Genomic DNA, 14,645 nt, shown 5'->3' on the forward strand with positions numbered 1-14,645 from the left:
TAACCTACCCATGCCCTGGGGAGGACACATCAGATGCATTACAACACAGCAGCTCTGACACTCCTCTTTCTGTGCAAGTGACAACTTCTACGAAGAATCTGGAGAATGCAATCAGAAAATAATTAGGATTATCAGCCTAATTACTGCATAGAACATTTTCTAATGTTAGTAGCAAAAAGAAACACTAATTGTTGTTTACCACGAGATGAATATTTAAACACGTTAAGGGAAGTGGGGAAAAAAAGTGTTTTTTCCAATGGGAATATGAGCCAACTGCAGACACGCATACAAAGTAACATTTTTATTTTTAAAATTAAATTGGCATCCTATTAATACAAAGGCACAGAAATTCCATACTTGAAAAACTGCAAAATACAATCATAGTAACATTATACATTATACAGTTTAAAAAAGAAAAGAAAAGCACAACACAGGCAAGAATATAATGAAATATTAACAAACATGCATTTATTTTATCTTTTCCTGTAACTGCTTATAGGATTCACATTTACAGACTTTCTGTCAACTAGAAAAGTTTGAAAACTAACTCCTTCCAGAAATGTAAAACGATATTGCCATCAATTTGGAGCTATTTGGGAATAAGAACTTCAAAAATAGCCACCTAAAATTATGAGAGCTGGCAGCCCTGTAATAGAAAAAAGCTTTTGAAGTCGTATTTACCATTTTCCCATTTCTACTGTCATATACAGTATTGCTTTACCAGAAGATGTCTGCAACAGGTTACAAATATTTAAGATTTAAACCTTATGTTTCAAATTGCAGCAGCATTCTTTGCTCTACTGTAGTAAGTTCATAAACAATAATGAAATGTGAAACTACTCCTGGACATAAAACAAAGCGTGTATGCTGAAGATCTAAACCATCAGTTATCATTAGAGAACACAGACAGTAGAAGTAACACATTCAAAATTCATTAACAGCACAAAATCATATAGTAAATTAGCTAGACTAACAGAAAAACAGAGAGCAGAAGATTCTTGAGCTTTATCTCTTCCTGTCATCTGCTAAATCACAGCTTGTTACAAGAATATATAAATACAAGAACAGTAAATCAGTACCTGCTTTATATAATAAATAAACTGATGTAAGTTATGAAAATAGAGCTACAGTAAAATCAGTGCAAAAATGACCGAAATGTACTGAAGAAACACAGAGTCCTGTCTGTCAGAATGCACATCGCAGAACACCCAACGTATTCTACCTGTTGCATCCTACACTGTCAAGAAGTACAAAATGCATAATGCTCACTGTGAAGTGTGCCTGTATAAAACTACAGCCATTTACAAGGTCAGAGAAAATGCTATTAAAGCGATCCGAGTGCTATTCAAACTGCATATTCAATTATTTCTCATTATTTTTCTGATATTTAAATAACTTCCTCTTCCCCAGCTGATTCTTCACCTGGAAGTCTCCCTCATTAGTTTATACTTGCACGAGCAGCCTTTTTGGAATTAAGAAAGTTCTTTTTCTTTTTTCTTGGATAATTATGAAAAGAAAGTGTTGGATCACTCCGGTCACGAAACAAAAATATCTTCTCCCCTGTGTCTAATACCTCTATGGCTTCAGCTGTCACGCTGTTAAAAGAAACAAGCGGACTGGACTGTTCCACAGGAGGACGTGTAGGCCAACTTTCAAGGTGAATGAATGATGGTCTTTCCAAAAGGGCGAGTTGCTTCTTCTTTATCAAGCTACATAAATGAAATAAAGAAATAAATAATAACCTGGCAGAAAAATAGAATCACTTTCTCTATCACACCATAACACAGAAGTAGTGACTTTTCACTGAGAATTAAGATAATTGTATTTCAGGCAGATCAAAGTGTAATTTCCATTCCAGTCTGCTATAATCTACAAATCATTTTATGAGATACAAAATCACATAAGAAAAGTTAACCTTATGATAAGTAACATAGGTAAGGTGGGCAATGTGTATGAAAAATGTGTGAATTTTGCAGATAAGTGTGTAAAAGCCTTTTTAGACTTCTACTATCATCACATATAATGTGTAAATATGCTGTAGGAAACAAACACCAAACAGCTGAAGAACATCAGAAAATGCATCCTTAGGAACTTGTTTTCTGATATAAAAGTAAACATATTTGGAGATGAAATAAATAATCATATATTTCCTCCTGTGTTTCCCTTACCTGTCTTTTCTCCTGTTTATAGAAAGAATCCTTTCCAAACTTTTGCTTATCAGATCTTCCCTTACTTTGTACTCCAATGCTTGCCAACACTCTTGGTTCCTCCTAAAAGAGGAGGAAAGAAATATTCCCAGTGGCAAATCCCTAAACATACACGATTTCTTCCCTCTTCCTATTTTAACCACAAAATACATGAGATTAATACCATGAATACAATTATATTTTTACAAAAAAGATATAATTACAGAAGATCACACGTCAGAGCACCGTCTCAAGGACCCTTAGTTGTTCCTTGACAGCATACATCCAACAACTAGAGGGGTCCAGTAACAAATCCCTCTCTCCTTTGTTAAGGCACAAAGCTGGGAGATAAAATTTTATTACTCTAATAAACTCAACAGAAAGAAAATGATCAGAGAAAAGATTATAAATCTATAAAACCACAGCCTTATTTATATATTGTAACGTGTCTGAACTCCTCATCAATTAATTTATTTTCTTTCATGAAATAACAGAACGGTTTCAAAACACTTTTTACCCAAAGAAGAATTTTCCCAAATATATTTATGCACCTGCTATTTTTCTATTGTTGTCTATTTGCTTGTACAGCAAATCAATATTTACAGAAAACAATAAACTTGTGCAATGGTCTAACAAAAAAAAAATCCCACTTACCTTTTTTTACAGCTGCCAGACTCATCTGCATTACTATCACTTTCAGCAGCACCATCTGAATATACACCGATGGAATCAAGGATAGAAAGAACCTCACTTTGTGAACTGGAGGGCAGCAACAAGTTCAGAATCCTGTGCAACATCCCCATTGGTACCCTTGTCAGTCTGGCTAAATAACCTGCTATTCGGAGCTCCTGGAAGATTAATGGGTGAAAGAAAGAGAAATATAATATTTAAAAAAAAAAAATAAAAATGAAAATAAAGAAAAAAAGAAAAGTGTTAGTGATTTTTAACTGCTAAAGAATTATTCATCACAGAAACTAAACTTTACTAAAAATTATTTTAGCATTGTCAGCTTTGGTGTCAAGGGGTCACAATCCCAAATCTCATGTTCAGTGCTTCTATCCACACCATCTCACTTCAGACAGTTACTTGAAATTTAGAGAAAACAGTTCCTCTCAGGGTATGTACCTACAGTGGATGCTCAGTGGAAAGAACAGTATATTAAAGAGAGTTAAACAGCTCAAAGGATGCCAGAGCAATGCTGTTCTGAGTATACATGTATCTCAGGTGAAATCATGCAGAATGTGCCAAGCATAAAGATGACTCTTGTAGGTCTCCCTCTATCCCTCAAGATGATTGAGCAACCTTCATTCAGCAAACTCTCTTGTTACCAGAGAAAAGGGAAAGGAATACAAAGCCCAGGTTATATAAGAAACCCAAAAGGTCCCACCATGCAAGAAGACAGTGACCTCGTTTCTCCATAGAGGAGCCCAAATCCCTCTGCTAATGTTTGAACTCTGCTCTTTCTTCCCCATGAGCAATTCAGGGCATTATGTCAATCTTTTTTGAAATAAATTATTTCACCAAAAGGATTCTCTGTAAAAGACAATTATTTCTGCAAAATCCATGTACAAAGAAGCTCCCCAAGCATCACTAATCCAAATTTTAGAAGGCCATTTACAATAACAGAAATCAATCAATCTCCTTTTCCCACTGCCAAGCACAGAATTCCCCTCTAAAATACAGGAGAGCCTTCACTCCCGAAAGTACCCCAGACTCTCTAGTACTGCTGTATATTTTCCATGGAAATCACTGAGATACTAGGATGAATGAGACAAAGTGCTAAGACTGATGATAAATTAGTAAAACTGATAGGCTATTTGAAATATCCAGTATTTTCATCCTAAAACAAAACAGTCACTCTAGTTAGGTAAATGAGACATCAGTTCACACTTCTTAGAGTAAGAATTGATTCGAGGCCTCTACAGGGAAAATATAAAGAAGAGCTTAAATCTTAATATAGACATTGATGTTTAATTTCTGAAGTCAATTTATACAGATCTTTTCTGTCTTTAAAAAGTGTAGTTCTTACAAAGAACAAAAAAATGGCACGTTTCTATGACCCACCCTTCCCTCTACCTGAATGGACTCAGGACCTTTAACTCAGTAATCTATATGCAGGTGATCAAACCATCATGACTTCATTACTGCTCTCCCCTGTAATAGTTTCCTCCTTAAAACATTCCTTCCTCCCCTCTGACCCTTACTTTTCTTCACCAAAAATGGTTTGTACTTAGTACAACTGTTTAGTTCTCTTCTAACACAGCACAATTCATGATTAATTCATCCTCCGTGGTGCTACAACACTGCCAACAGTACTGCAAGTAGCATTAGCCAGGTGCACCCAGCACACGTCTGGCAAAGGGGGTTTTGATTTGTGAGCAGGCGCCAACAAGAGAAACCTACAGCTACCCAGACCAGCCTGCCTATGTGGGAAGAAGTGAATGTGTATTCAAATAAAGGAAAGGTCACATTATTGTGGGATGAGTTTCAATCTTCAGGCACATTATATGGTGAAGTACTGTAAAGATCACGCTTTTGCATCTTTTGTAACACTAATTGCTACTTGTGCCACCAATAACCTCATTTGTATTCTCTGAATTTGGCCAAAGTGAAAATAGGGATGTGTGAACTGTGATTTACAAACAGCAGAACTAAGTGTTTGGTCTGAGCAACGTGTATTGAAACACCTACATGCAAGAATCGATGAATTTGACTCATGCTGTGCTTCAAGCTTACTGTGCTGTTTTCAGTGACAGTCTGCCTCCATCATCTGTTGTCTCTAAAAACCAACTACTGTACCCGGGGCTACAGCTACACGCTTATTTAAAAGTAACTTCTCAGCCAGAAGGTTACAATCCTGAACTCACTATCATTCAAGCAAATCTCTTATTGACTCAGATGCACCTCGACTGACACATAAGCTGCGCGACAAAAGACTGAAAAATAAAGCATATCTGCTCTTCCAGAGAAGGATACATCTGCAGATATGAAAACTAGTCTTAATCCTATATAAAGAAAAGAATGAATGCAAGAAACAGAAGTATAGCAGCTATATCTTCTTAATGTTTGCCAAATAATGTGTCTACATATTGTAATGTGACAAGGAAAATGATTTTAAGTAAATTCCTATTACCAACGTAAGTAACAAATTAATAAATTGTTACCATACTAAGCATGTAATTCTTTACAGTTTGTAATTATAGTTGGAGTTATTTTAATATGGCAATTGCAGAGAATAGAATTTTGCTTGTGTATCTGAAGGAGCTCTCCATATATGATGGAGTCTTAGAACTTAAATGCTAAGAAAAGGGCCAAGGTCTGCTGTGAAAGGATTTCTATTGAAATGATTCACCATCAGGAGTAGTAGCACTCAAGACACCGGGTTTGTCTCTCACTCCTTCCACCAAGTCATACACAGCTGCTTCAGCATTCAGCTGATCTTAACATGCCACATATCCTGAATTAACAACCTTCATAAGAGAAGTAAATGCTGAAGTTCTATCAGGCACAGCTATACTCAAGAGCAGTAGATAAACATTTCATAACATCCTTTGCAAGATAAGAACTCTTCTGCTAAGCAGTTGGCTTGCAGTATGCAACTTCTTTCTACCCTTCTATACACACAAGTATGGCAAACTAAGGACAGGAGCATGAGAATAATGCAGTATTCTTGCCCTCTCTTTAAGAGTTTGCACTTAGTGTTGATAAGTGTTTTCACCAGACCATGAAGAATTAAACAAACACTGTGCATGGTCCCAGCCATTCCATCAATTTGTCCAAAAACTTAAGGCAAAAGCAGATGAAAAAACACTGAAATTATGCAATGACAATGGTCTTGGTAGAGCTAGCAAGAAAAAGAGAGAACTGATTCAACTGATTCACATGACTAATGCACCAAAATCAATGACTTAAACCACAATACTACAGAGAACCATTACCAAAGCTTTTTCAGTTTTAGTCTGTGATCTCATGTCCATTTTTCATTGAAAATGAAAGGAGCTTATCTAAAACTTACATTTACCTTACCCAGCAAGTATCTGAAGCATCATATGCTTCAACAAAATATCCACATGAGCCTGTTCATTCCTCACATATTTCACACACAAAAAAAGAAAGAGAAATGTTGAACACAAAAGCGTTATCCCTCTTCAGTTAGAAAAGTGCTCTGAGATTTTAAGTTGTTAAACATGCTGTAATCACAAATGTGCAAACAAAACCTCAACTCAGTATTACCCCTGGAAAGCATTATAGCTGTCATTGTTCCATACGAGGAGAGAAGAGGAGAGGAGAGGAGAGGAGAGGAGAGGAGAGGAGGATTGCAAGAAAAAAATCTAAGAGGAAAATGATAATATGTGATAATAATGGTAATGCTAGTCACAACTTCCTCAGGAAACACTTTCAAATGCTACCTTCTGCAAGACACGTCAGAATGGACTTTTAGTGCTTCTATTATTATGTCTAGAGAACAGGAAATGTGGAAAATATTCGACTAGGTTTGAATTCCCACATTTTTTCTCATTTAATTCATTAGCACAAAGTGAGACACTCCACTCCAGGACAGCACCGTAGCCATCATGCAAACAGATGACTCAAATCTCTTCCAGCAAGGCTCGTGCAACAAATCTGCTTTGAACACAGACCAAATGTCCCCATGAGAGACAGAAGCAAGAGATTATCACACTTCTATGAGTTTTAGGAGACCTTGATGCAGGTTTCTAATCAAAATCAGAGTAAAGATCAGAAAACAGGTGCTACCTTCCCAGTGAATCTCACAAGTAATACACAGGAGATGCACATGTAATATACATCAGCCTTACTTTAATCTGATCTCAAATAGCCATCTAATTCAACAAAGGATAAGTAGTACATAATTCTGAACAGAAACAAATCTGAGATGCTGTAAATCCTGACACTCCTTCAGACTAAGCAGTCTGTTTCTCCTTCGCTTGCTGGCATCTGAAATTCACATTTTGTTATACATGTGGCTGCAGGTGTCCTTGAGCGACAAGACAACTGGACATGAAAGCTGTACCACCTACAGTATTCTGAAGCTACTTTTTTAATCTCAACCAAGATCTGCAGATAAAACTTGGGGATAGCCGATTCATTTTAAATGCCTTCTGTAGAACTGACAGACAGACAACAGATAATAAATTATATCCAACAAAGAGGTGATATTCCTTATGAAAACAATGAGTAAGCATACTAGAAAACTTAACTAGCAGCGCCTCTGTTATTTAGTTCTTTAACACAATCAATGCAAACCATTTATGACTGATTGAGAACTAAACAAAATCCCTATCTCAACTCATGAAAATCAGACTGTAGGCCTGTCTGTAAAACAGCAAGTCATGCAATTTAGTTTTCTCCATTGAAGAAAATGTGACGAGATAACTGTAGGGAAGGATTTGTAAGTGAACAAAAAGTATTACAACTGAGTAAAATTAAAAAGGCTGAAAGTAGGTCAGAATGAACCAATTTGTAACATAGGCTGCAAACACCAGCACTGGCAGTGACTATTAGCAGAACCAGGTCCAAGTACATCTGCAATGGCTCCCCAGAAAGAAGAAAAGTTTCCAGACACAGCCATACTTTAAACTCGGAACCTTCATTTGATTTCATGCTTACCTGACTATAAAGTGCCAAAAATGCATCCATTTCTCTGTTTTCCAAGAGATCTTCAAGTACCATACCATTCCACTGCTCATCTCTCAAGCTGAAGTGAAAGATAGAATTAACATAGAAATCTTCCCAGTAACAATGAATATATTACAGGAAACAATAATGGAAAGTCAACCATTCAGAAAGCGTAACTCTTATCAGCTACGCTGGTTGAACAGCATAACTTCTAAAATAAGCAACCTTCTCCACTTCCCTTCTCCCCTGAATCACAACAAAAAATCAGAGCAGTCTTACAGAAAATACAAATCTAAAATTGCTCTAAAATACTGTGATTCAATCTATTCTCCCATTATCTCAGATTTCACCTCCACACTTTTCAATACACTGTGGATCTTTTAGGTGTTGAAATAACAACAAACTCTTAGCTTTCTCATTACTGGTAATTTTTTCATACTAGGCCAAATTATGAAGCAATTATAATGCAATTTGAGAAAAACACAGTATTCACTTCTTCCATTATATTACAGGTACATAGGAAAAACTGGTTAATGTGTATCTTGTAGTATTCCCAAGCAAGGGACCTATTGTCTCTTCTAATAACTCTACTGTAGAAAAGTTGATAATCTACATCAAGTACCTTTTCAGTTAGAGCAGAGCATAATGACTCTACTCAAAGTCCATCAAAAACCTTTTCATAAATCAACTGTTACAATGGAAACCCTCTTTGTAATGTAAAACAGGTGGTAGGCTTTTAATAATGTGCAATGTACAAAAAATGTTATTTCTAACTACCTAAGTCCTAACAAAGGTAATATACTATTTCATAATTCTGCACATTATCGCCTATTTTTGCTGGGTGACCTTAATGACAAGACAGATATTTCTACCTATCACACAGGAGGCATGACTGTTTGGGGTTTTTTTTTCCCCACTGATATTTTTACTTAACAAGCGGTCAGGGAAAAGTGAAAGCCTATCTCGGAGGAAGACTTTATATATGACATCAAAGATGACTGTACAACAGAGAATTCAGTCTACAGCGTGACAGTGCAGATGGAAATTTAATTTTATTGTCTTGGCTACTTCCTCTGATTCCAACAGAGCAGGTTTTATTCAAGTTTCTACCTATTACCTTGGGAAATGAAGTAACAGAACCAGAATTCTTTTCCCCCTTGCTGCTATTGCTAGGTTTCCGCTGGCCCCATCAAGAAATAGTCTTATAGCACATCACAATCCAAATGCAACTAAATTATTATTCCATCTTTCTTATTTTAGAGTTCCTGAGACTTCTTTATTAAACTCTGGGCCACATCACAAAAAGCACTGTTTAAACACAGATGTACAGCCCCTCCTCAACAACACAGAACACTATGTTGTTTCTCTGTGGCATTTTCAAGTCTATAATGACTGCAGTGAGTTTGCAATATCCGAGACCACAGCACTCACCTTTGCTGCTGCAGGTTTATAAACTGCATACATTTACTCATGGCCTGTCTTAGCAGAAACGTCACCTGTCTGTCTGCATTTGTTTCTACAGCTTCACCTGAAGGTCTCAATCCATCCAGTGTCCACCTCTGCTTATTCACTAGATGTTGCTGCTGCTGCTGCGCAGACTCTTTATGCAACATTTCATACTCCAGCTTCCTGTCAAGTTCTTCAATCTCCTAGAGGTTGAACACACGTAGTGATGAAAAGTTGTGATTTATCTTGAAAGAACAAATTCCATTTGGAGTGAAGAAAAAAAGATGACATCAGTTTGTGTTATTTGTTTATTCATTTGGTCATTCTACCCAAACACAATGGAGTCATTACGCTTTTCAAAGCGTTGAATATCTTCAGTAAATATGACTTGCACTCTATTAAAATCAGAACAATGTCTAGAGATACAAGTCAGTTTCCACTGCTGATGCTAAAACCTTCCACTATAGAGGACATCTAGAAAGTACACTACAGAAATCTGAGATCTAGTAAAAGAATGGTACTGTAGGAATTAATTTACGAGCTGCATAAAGCTACTGAAATAGTGTGTGAAGCTGAGCAAGACTAGTTTCAGTTAAGTTGCATTAATTGCTAATATTAAAGAGATATAAAGTTCAAAGATAGTAATTCATATTTAGAGTAATAAAATTAAATTTAAAATACAATGCTCTAAAAATCGAAGGGTTAAAACTCTTTGTTAAAACCTAAGTTTTAAGTGGACTGGATCGCACGCCAAACTACGTCTCCTTGGTCACATAAGATAACTTGACTCCAAAAAGAAGAGTTCATATTCCAGTCTTCAAGGGTCACTTTTGTCTGACCTCAAACAAGCTGATTAAAAATCTCAGCACTCTACTGCCCAACATGTAGCTTAGATAAAAACTCAGTACTTTTTCCATTTGCTCCCCCACCTCATCAGCTGTATTTGTACTAGAAATCCATTGGACCACAGCATCTCTAAGTAACTGTCTGCCCCCAGACAGCAAGGTTTGACTCTGGAGCTCAGATTTACTCTCCTAACACCAAAAATGAAAAACACTCATTTTCTTTGAGGGGATGAAGCATATTCACAAATAGCCAAATATTCTTGTTTCACTGATTGGCAAAACTATCACTAATGCAGCATTTGGGAATCCTGTGTAATCTGATACATTCGTTTTAGAATGACAGCTGTTAAAATCTGCCAGGTGGTGGGATAAAGGAGCAGAAATAAAATACAGCAAGATACAAAGGTTTGATCACCAGGAAATTATTTCCGTAAATTGTCAATGTCAAAAGTACTTTTTTTTTCTTTTTTCCCCAACTAAAATATGTTTTAGCTCAGTTCTTGCATGTTGGATAAAGAATCCATTGCTATTCTACATCCCTTTTTCTGTCTCTCCTTCAATATTTTTTTTTAAACTGTTCAAGGACAAATAAGATAAAGGTAATCCCTCTGCAGAGGATAGAACAAAGTCCAATCTCTTCTCTGGGACCTCTTACACTTCTTGCATAAAAGGTATTAACCCCAGTTTAAATTATTCTAATACTCTCTCCACATTTCTTTCCTGTTTCCTACAAATTTAATACAACTTAAGAAAACAAAACAAAACAAAAAAAAGTCTAGAATGATATAAATGTACTAACTGCTGTTTTAAGAGAGGCTCTATAGAGATGAGAGCATTAAAATTTAAGCAGGAGTTTTCAAAGCAATAACTTACTAATGATGCCCTATAGCAAAAAAAGGTTTTGCTCTTAAAAAAAACATTTTGTTTGTTCTACTCCAGTGCTCTCCCAAGCCTCACTTGGACGGTCACAAATAGGAGACATTAAAAAAATATTTCCTTATGAATTCTGTGCACTGAAGTATGAAAAAAGGATTAAAAAAATTGTCACATATTAACTATGGGGCAAACACAATGAAGGGAAAAATCTTTTCTACTATAAAAATCTTTTCTACTATATACATGAGGCATGTGGGCATGAGAGTAGGATAAACAGGTGGGTACACTGATTGTACACCAGCGAGTCACAATTCACTATCATTTACCAACTGCCTTCCTTGTGAACAACAAAATTTTAACATTAATTAGTTATCTGACTGTAGATCTAGGTACTTTGCTATAGTAAAAATAAATAATCATAATATCATCTTCTCTGGTTCTTACACTTTTCTTTGCTTTAGTTCTTTTACTTAAAGCACTAGAGGGCAAATAAACACGGAAATTCATTAGCAGACCAGCAACAGATGCAACACATTCTAAACCAGCACAGTTAAACCAAAGTCCAGTAAGCCATCATGGCAGTTGCTGTCCCGTAGCAGGAACCTTTCCCTTTCACATCTTCATTACCTACCGGATTATGAGCTTCTAAAATCTGAATACATTCTGATTTTGACAGGGTTTTTGACATGCTCAGGTTTTCCAAGAGCAAAGCTTGCACACTTATGATTGCTGAATAGAGCTCCAACATTTTGCATTTCTTAACACTCTTCTGAAACTCTAAAGAAGCAATATATTCTCCAAGTTTATTTTCCAAATCGTGTATTTGACAGTCTTTCTCAAGTAGCAACTCATAATTGACCTAAAAGATAATGACAGAAAAGGATAAAAAGATTAACCTAAAACCTTACATGCACACTCATGATTTTACTACTCTGAAATTAACAAGCTAGATTAAAACAGCAAAGAAATCAAAGCTGTTATCACAAAATATATTGCTTAAAAAAGTGCTTATAGCTTTACATTTCAGGCTTTTACTGTATTTAAACTGATTAAAAAAAATACTGCTGTTAGGTGAGATACTTCAATGTGATAAGGCTTCATTTTAGGTAAAGATAACTTTAATATTAAATACTAACCTGGAATACGGGGTCTATATTAATTTTTAATGTAACAAAAGAAAAATTAGAATACACACAACTCTCTGCTTACCTGTGTCATTGACTAAATAGCAAGATAAAATATATCCTTTCCATACATTTTATGTTATTTTTGCTAAGAGAAAGACTATAACCAGTTTCAAATTGGCATGTGTCAGTTGATATTGACCAGTAAAATTCAACCTACCATTCTTTAAACAAATAACTAAAAATCCTCTTTTGTAAACAACCTTAAACTCAAAATCAAGAGCCTGCTGGTAATGGATTTCAGACAGGATTAAAACTAGACTGAGTAAACATCAAAGAGGATCAAATTCATATGCTCTGACTCAGTAATTATGTTGCTGAAACTCATCTAGTGGGACCTACACAGAAAAAAATCCATGAGTGAAAAGCAACCTCTGCATTTACAAGCACACAATCAAACGCAAAGTGATTGATGAACCCTCCATTCTCTACCACTGGCATTCATGGCCAGTAAAATTGCCCCTGCATCTGTTTTTCTGCATCTCAAGTCATTAAAACCTTATTAGCGTTCCATTCATGCTAGCTTTTATTCCATTCATATTTACGAGAATTACATTTTTTTTTCTTTTAATTATTTTTATTTTATTCATGGTTTGCCCTAAAGGAGAACGAATGATGTCCATGATTTTTCTCTGGAAATTTAATTGGTAAGAAATTTCCCAAGACTAACTGTGTATCACTCAAATTCTATTATCCCACAGATACAGCTAAATTCAAAATGTGATCTGCAATAAACAAGGCTTATGGTATGTTCGTGCTCATATGGTTTTCTCCAAAATCTCCATTACATCATCTGGAACATCCTTGAACACAAAGGAAAGACTATTACCACTCAGAAATGTCTCTTAGAAATGAGAGTTAGATAACTACAACAAAAAATGTAAAGATGTCTTATAAACTCAATGTAGAAACAAGTCTCCACCTTAAAAGACAGACATTGTCTTCCAACATTACTGTTAATCTAAAGTGTCAGTCTTGAAAAATATATGTGTATGACATTAAATAATAAGTAAGCAAATGGCTAACAGACATTTGATTTCAGATCAGAACTTAGCTCAGAGATCACGCTGGAAATACAGGAAAACTAAATGCTAGTAACTAAGTTGTTACTCTTGAACAATGGAGTCCGAGCTCTTCAGTGGAAAGCATAAATAATGGCCAAAATCTGGAGTAGTGCTCCAGCAGCTTCCAAGTGCTCTTAAAAAAAAAAAAAAGTAAACAAAAGTAGATGATTTATATATCAAGCTAGATCAAAAAATACCCATTTCTTGTTACCATGTTCCAGCAATATTCTATACTAATATTACTTTTGTGTGTGTCTATTTTACATTCTTTGCAAGTAGGTGAGAAACATAAAATGAATTTGAGGTATTTTCAATGCCATGCTTTTTACCAAAAAGCTGATAACTTCAGCATTTCCCATCTAACCTCACAATGCATCAGCTCACAAGCATTCAGACATTTACATTATACTCTAGCAACATCAAACAGAAATCACAGAAAATCAGAAACTTCTGTAAAGCATTCTACAAATCAGTTTTGATTTGGATTGCATGAGACAGCCAATCCCACCCAGCTCAAGGCTTGTTTGTTGCTTTGTTTTTCTACATTGCCAAAGAAAACTTATCTTCAAAATCCAAAATGTTACTACAAGATATTGTTATGAGGGTCAGAAAAAACGTTATTCCACACACCAATGCCATGGTGAATATTTTAAAAGTCTTCCTTTGAAAGACTGTGCAGAGGACAAACTTCTCCAAGTTACATTCTACTTGGTCACTTAACACTTCCCTAACAACAGCTGGTGTCCACCAAGGCATTCCCTGCAGACAGAAACAAAGCACTACCAATGACAATTTAAAGGGTAGTGCTAGAAATGAACCAGGCTGGACAAGTGATGCCACAAATCAACTTTTAAATTTTGTAACTGTTCGGTCTTGAGAACAATGGAATCGCAACAGAGTGATTTATATTACGACAGTAAGATAATGCAGTATAATGCCACCTATTCAAGGAATGGGGAAAAAAGTTCAACAGCACCCAACTGACTAGAATCAAATAGGATCATTTTCAAAAGTTTTTGCCTGTGATGCTCTCTATCCAACAGACTAACGGAACTTCTTAACTAATATAAATTATAATTAGTTACTATATATGAAATAATCTACATTATTCACCGCTCATTCACTAGCTTGAATGTGTTATGAAAGTATATATCAATATATATATTATGAGGAGCTGGTTCTCTTTCTCATCCAGTTTTTATTTACATCTCTACAATTATGTCCATCTGCCAGAATACATACACATTTCAAAAAGTGGAAAACATATGCTTGTGGAAACATTTGGTTTATATGACACAAAATTAGTAAGCGATATCTGAAGGCTGCTTTTGTCATTTAGGAAAAAAAAAATAAGTGTTATAAGCCTTGAAAGATACAGATAAAAAACTGCACAAATGACAAATGTTG

The 14,645-nt window shown here is 35.6% G+C and overlaps 1 protein-coding gene across 4 annotated transcripts in view; it reads right to left on the bottom strand.

Annotated features, from left to right (window-relative positions):
• Positions 1 to 286: 286 nt before the first annotated feature.
• The window catches only part of EVC2 (EvC ciliary complex subunit 2), a 58,385-nt gene continuing 44,026 nt past the window's right edge, over positions 287 to 14,645 (bottom strand). For 3 of the 4 annotated variants that reach the window (XM_015862637.2, XM_015862639.2, XM_015862638.2), the window contains 6 exons: positions 11,622 to 11,849; positions 9,255 to 9,472; positions 7,815 to 7,902; positions 2,841 to 3,034; positions 2,169 to 2,270; positions 287 to 1,709 (listed from right to left, as the gene is read on the bottom strand). In XM_015862637.2, the coding sequence (XP_015718123.1) occupies positions 1,439 to 1,709; positions 2,169 to 2,270; positions 2,841 to 3,034; positions 7,815 to 7,902; positions 9,255 to 9,472; positions 11,622 to 11,849 (1,101 nt within the window). In that variant the 3' untranslated portion in view covers positions 287 to 1,438. The remainder of the gene's footprint in view (positions 1,710 to 2,168; positions 2,271 to 2,840; positions 3,035 to 7,814; positions 7,903 to 9,254; positions 9,473 to 11,621; positions 11,850 to 14,645) is intronic. The other variant, XM_015862636.1, reaches the window with a different exon arrangement.

Source organism: Coturnix japonica, chromosome 4, assembly GCF_001577835.2.
Source record: "Coturnix japonica isolate 7356 chromosome 4, Coturnix japonica 2.1, whole genome shotgun sequence".
Lineage (NCBI taxonomy): Eukaryota > Metazoa > Chordata > Aves > Galliformes > Phasianidae > Coturnix > Coturnix japonica.